Source organism: Rhyacophila brunnea, unplaced genomic scaffold (assembly GCF_057557595.1).
Source record: "Rhyacophila brunnea isolate RB1 unplaced genomic scaffold, BYU_Rbru_1.0 scaffold_13, whole genome shotgun sequence".
Taxonomy (NCBI): domain Eukaryota; kingdom Metazoa; phylum Arthropoda; class Insecta; order Trichoptera; family Rhyacophilidae; genus Rhyacophila; species Rhyacophila brunnea.
This window is the reverse complement of record NW_028232785.1, coordinates 12,378,082-12,384,081: the sequence shown is the minus strand read 5'-3', so window position 1 is coordinate 12,384,081 and position 6,000 is coordinate 12,378,082. Positions and strand designations below refer to the sequence as shown.

The window sequence follows — 6,000 nt, the reverse complement described above, 5'->3', positions numbered from 1 at the left end:
CATGTACCACGAATGCGCGCGAGTCAAAACGCGCCATGTAGACAAGGCTTAAATGTCATTAAGTATATATATCTAATAGTCATAATATTATATACTTGATAACAATATAAAAACATACAAGCTGAGATACCTACCTAAATAAAATTAAAACAACACGAAAAATAAATAATAGTAAGTAAAGCCAATTGTTGTCAATTACTTTTCTACACAACATTGCAATGAAAGGTCAACATGTTAGAACTTCCATGGTACAAATATTTTATATTATATGTCATTTACCTATTTTTAATTCATACATAGTTGAACTGTCATCGTGGTATCATTTTGGTGTAATAATAATGTTTAGGAAGTAATTTTTGTGATATTATATTGTGTAAGTAACTATAGATATTTTCTAATCTTTATAATTAATATACTAATAACATAATATTATAAAACTATCTGTTATATTTTATATTGTGTTCGGCAAAGGAAATCCTTACCAACGGCCCCAGATCCTTCACATCTTCCATTGGAAGGTGTATTTATTGTCGATAATAATTAAGACTCGTTGGATGTTAATCTTCACTCTTCAGTGTTATTTATTCGTCAACTAATTTCAAAATAGAGATACACGGTATAAATAAAAGGGGAAGAACTCTGAAGAGTTCGATCCAAAGTGAAACAACTCAGAGAGCAAAGCTGAGTTAAGATTGAATGAGTTGAATGGTGTTATAATCATTTACAATATTATAAAATATGAAAAAGTAAATAAGTAAAATAATGTTAAAGACGATTAGTAATTAGTAAAAAGATGGAGCTGACAGGGTTCTAGCCTGGGGGCCGGGGAACCTGGAGGGGGGGATGTAGGCGGTAAAATTATGGTGTATTTTAGCGATTTTTTGTATTTTTAATATGGAATCAAATATTTTATTTATTAATTATTATTGAACTACAATAGCGCCGCGACTTTTTTTTACTATTAGAGCAAATTTATCTTTAGAACATGTCCGATCGTAATAGGATCATATGGGCCTCCACAGAGTAGAGGTTTGTAATGACAGATTTTGTTTTTTACTAGAAATGGATGTCAGCCACTTGCTCAACCTACACACACAAATTGAAAAACAATATGTGTACTTGCCAGACCCAGGATTCGAACCTGGGACCCACGGCATTATAGTCCAACGCCTAAGCCGCGCGACCACCGTGGGAGCAAATTTATGGTCTGTGTTTATCTCACTTATCGGTCGACTCGTCACGCCGGGCCCTTCCTGAGCCCGGGCCCCTAGGCTAGAGCCCTGTCAACCCCCTCCTTGTGGGGGCCGCGGTGGTGAGTCAACCAGATAAGTGAGGTAAATACCTACACACCACGAATTTGCTCTAATAGTAAATATTATATGTACTGGATTATTTGTTAGGTTAGGTTTTCATTCTTGAATTCATGAATTTTGCCAAAATCGGCCATGAAAATTGAATTGTTGTTCATATTGAATCTATAAAATTGGAGACCGTATAGTATACGGCCACCTCTTTCCGATATAAAGCTCACGGCGAACTGTGCTACGGTGAAATATTTTACGTACAATTTACATATAACTCCAAACAACACAAATGAAAATAATATATTCACAAATCATCATAATTTCTTGTTTCAGTTGAACTTTCAAATATTATTTTATTCGTTTGGCAATGATGATGTCACCACGTAGAGATCAACCGGTTCTGATGCTAACGACTATTTTCATTGGTGGGTGATAATAATAAATTTACTAAAAAAAAACTTGATAATCATGAGTTTTTAATGTACTTACTTATTAATATTATTAGCATCTGGCCTTAAGGAAGATCACAGACGAAATACAAAGTCTCTTTTGTTTTTAAGGTTTATTTTGCAATTTATTTGTTTATATTTTTATGTTTACTGCACAAATCTTCTCCATTTTACTGTAGGTACAACCCCCTGAGCCGGATCGCACACCTAAACTCATCTCTCCTACAACGTGTTGAATACGTCAATGCAGTGACGTCTCTAGACAAAATGCCGCCCCTAGGCAGCGCCAAAATGCCGCCACATTTTCTACATCGTATTTTTATCATACTTTCATGACTCCAATATCTAAGAAATGTGTTGTATGGATAGGTACATTACTAACAAGATATTATATATGGACCACTAAATTTAATTTAAATGCAATCTCTGCTTTTATATAGGTACTATATTGCGAGTCCACGGTTTCAGATACATTTAAAAATACACCTGACAACTTCCAAAACTCGTGAGTGACTGGCAAACATTTAAAAAAAAATTAAGAAATAATATATACTTACTATCTACCTACCTATACGCAATTCAAATATAATTCACAAATCTGCACATGTCATTGCTGTTCACTAAAAACGTGACGTCCAAAGATAACGGAAGTAAGCTAGACATCGCGAACTCGACAAAAATTATAGTCATATTAAAACTTTTAAAGTAATTGTCCAATCAGTGAGCTGAATTTTTTAATGGAACTAAGCTTATGTACAGTTATTTCTATATACCCATTGATTCTTCTCGATTTGCCGCCCTTCGTGTAACTGCCACCCCCAAGCGACGCTCAATCTGCCTACCCTCACGGGACGTCACTGCGTCAATGTGATATCATTGTAATTCACAAAACACACGTTGCCAAATGGAGCTCCGCAGATTGGTCGAATACGACTTTTTAGCTTGAGAAAAATATCTATTGTTGCAATCGACAAGTTGCATGCTTCTCTGACTGCGAATCGAAGACGCCAGGACGCATACAAACACATACGAATTGGTCATTTTTATACCGGATCGCCGATTGCCGCATCCAAATATCTATACGTTTCAAAGGTTACGTGTAACTGTAATCAGGTAGATCTGCGCGGTCTTCATATTCAACACCGAATCGAAGTTTTTTGGAAGGGTCGATTTATGGCTGCGCGGCAGACGAGGCGAGTTTAGATGTGAGAGCCGGCTAAAATGTCAATGTGATTTTGTCGTGTATTGACAAAACATATGAATCCCAGCGCTCGAGATGGACCGGGGTGCGCAAGAGCTCAACTCCAGCCTGTGAACTGCCCGAAATTATAGCTCCGCATCGTGGGAAAATAAAATTATACATTGCGTTCTGCCTCGTGAATATTTGTTTAAAGTTAAAGTTCAATTACATAAAAATCAACGTAAATTCTAAAAAACATCACAATTAGTATCATTAAGGTGATACCTTTACTGAGCCTTTTTTAAAGAGGCACCTAGCTGAAAAACATGAAGCTTGCAATTTGAGACATTTTTTTTATAATTTACAATTTCAACTGTATTAATTAATAAGTATGTACCTATCTGAAAACATTAAAAAGAAAAATATACAAAATTTACGAAAAATGTTATAAAATGTGAATTTGGTGCAGGGTCTCATGTTATTATCACATATTATTTTATAGTCATATTTATTATTAAATTTAGTTTATTAAGTTTTCTATTTTTTTACGTAGAGATTTGCGACTAATTCATAGTTTTAATATTTTTTATTTTCATTTTAAAAAACATCGATTTTTATAAAAATATAAATGTGTTTAACTTGAAATCTTTTTTATTTATATCAAATCGAGCTATTATTCATACTTTATTATGGTCTCGGTACCTAAGTCCTAGTTTCCGAACAATAAAAAAATGCAGCGAATTTAATAATTTTTCATGACGTGTGAATGTTGGTTCAGCAATAATCAAGAAGATTTTTGCTGACGTTGAACTTTTGAAGATGAATTTGACCATTTTTTAATATTTCTTAAAGAAAACAAGGATAATATTAAAACCACAACAGACATCTATCGAACCGCCAAAGAAATAAATGTCTTGCACATTCCCAAATGTAGAAATGTTATTGAATTTTCTTTTGGTAATTGTGCCGCAGAGGTGGACACGAGCTTTTATAACTTTTTTTACGAAAACAGTTTATTCCATGTAGACAATTTTAATAAATACCCTTTTCTGTCGGCGCATCGGCTTTTCGATCCAATAATCGTTAATTGAAAATTTGAAATTTTCATACATTTTGATACACCATTATCACAAACTAAGATTATATGAGGTAATATTAGGTTGGGGTAGGTTTGATTAGGTTAGGTTATGTTAGGTTAGGTTTGGTTTGGTCTAAAAAGAAAGTTGTAAAATCTCATGTCCACCTCTGCGGCACATTTACCTTTTTTTAACAATCCCCTTATCTAATGCGTCAGGTGAAAGATCGTTTTCTGTTTTAAAGCATGTAAAAAAAATATTTGAGAAGTACTATGGTAGAAGAAAGATTAAATAGTATGGCCATTTTGTATATAGAGCAAGAAATTTTAAGCCGAGTTGACACTGCCAAAATAATTGACGAATTTGCTAGAAATAAAGCAAGATGAAAATTTATTTAAAATAATATGTTTTTTTAAGTTTTATTTCTCTTCCTTTGTTATATTTTATGCTAATAAATTGATGAGAGTTTCTTTAAGTAGAAATTTTTACTGCTCAGGGCCCCCACTTGAGTTGATCCGCCACTGGCTTGGTGTGCACCATTTTTGTCGAATCTCTGTGATCTACCTCCACTCTTTGACACTGTTTGATTGTATTAATATTTATGTTATACTTATTTATTGTATTGCTTTTTCATAGGATTGATATCAGTGGCATTCTCTGCGAAAACATCTGAAGACTTCGTCGAAAGGTCAATTCAACCTACATTAATATACAGGTGAGAAATAAAACTGATAAACTTTACAAATGAATAGCACAGAGGTTGTGAACCTTTTTACGCACGCGTGCCAAAATTCAAAGTTTTCTAAAATAAAATATCTTAAAAAATACAATAATTGAGTTCTTGATATTATATCTTTCATCATATCTCTAGCCAAAGGCATATCTTTTATTCGTTGAATATTTTGTTCCTTGTCTTCAAAATTCTCAAAGAGATCATGGAAGCATTCAAACCACTCTTCTTTCATATTATATTCTTCATCACTGAACAATCTTCCATTTTTGGAGATTTTGTTTGAGGCAAAATAACAAGCAGTAAAGTTATTATTTTTGAATGACTTTTTTTTTTGAAACTTGAACCTAATAGGATCATAATATATGGGCCTCCACAGAGTAGAGGTTTGTATTAACGGATTTTGGTTTTTACGAGAAATGGATGTCAGCCACTTGCTCAACCTATTAGGTCCATACCCTGACAGACACAAATTGAAAAACAATACGTGTACTTGGCAGACCCAGGATTCGAACCTGGGACCCACGGCGTGATAGTCCAACGCTTAAGCCGCGCGGCCACCGTGGGTATGAATTATTAAATTTAACAATGATTGAATACCCATAATAAAATTAATTTCATAAGGTTTGTTGATTGAATATTATTATTTTTAATTGCCCGATCCTAAGGACCGACCTATGCCATATTTTTTCTCTATTCTATATTTTTTACATTAAACGAAATGATTATTCTTGAAAAGGATTTGCCTGCTATTTTTTGTACAATACGATTTGTTGTTTATGCATGAATTTCTTCGTTTACATTTGTCCATCGATTGGTAAACATAATAAATGAAAAACCGATGAAAATACCCATGGCTATGTCATCATATTTTTTTAATATTATAAGTAAGCACCTATGCATTACCATGCGAAATCATCTCGCATGCCACTAGTGTTACACCACACATCACATAGGTTCGCCATCCCTGGAATTGTACCGTCCAACTAAACCAGCTGTGCCCAACCCACAGGCAGCCGTGTCATATTAAATGACACGGGTGTCTGAGGGTCTGACATTAAATTTTATGAACAAAGAACAAAGAGATTGGACTCCTCCCATAGAACTACTAGGTACTTCAGCACGGGAGAAAAATTATCAAAAGATTTTTTTATTTGTTTTCTTTATTATATGAATTATCGGTTTACAAAGAGATCTCATGGGGCTATGCGCAGAATTTTAAACCGGAACGCAGTTATCGAGGCCTGTTTTCCCCCATTCT

At 34.0% G+C, this 6,000-nt stretch overlaps 1 protein-coding gene across 2 annotated transcripts in view; it reads left to right on the top strand.

Moving 5' to 3' along the window:
• The first annotated feature begins 292 nt into the window (after positions 1-292).
• Positions 293-6,000, top strand: part of LOC147076509 (ovochymase-like) — a 63,686-nt gene continuing 57,978 nt past the window's right edge. For both annotated transcript variants that reach the window (XM_085941161.1, XM_085941160.1), the window contains exons 1-3: positions 293-373; positions 1,638-1,729; positions 4,646-4,724. In XM_085941161.1, the coding sequence (XP_085797287.1) occupies positions 1,672-1,729; positions 4,646-4,724 (137 nt within the window). In that variant the 5' untranslated portion in view covers positions 293-373; positions 1,638-1,671. The remainder of the gene's footprint in view (positions 374-1,637; positions 1,730-4,645; positions 4,725-6,000) is intronic.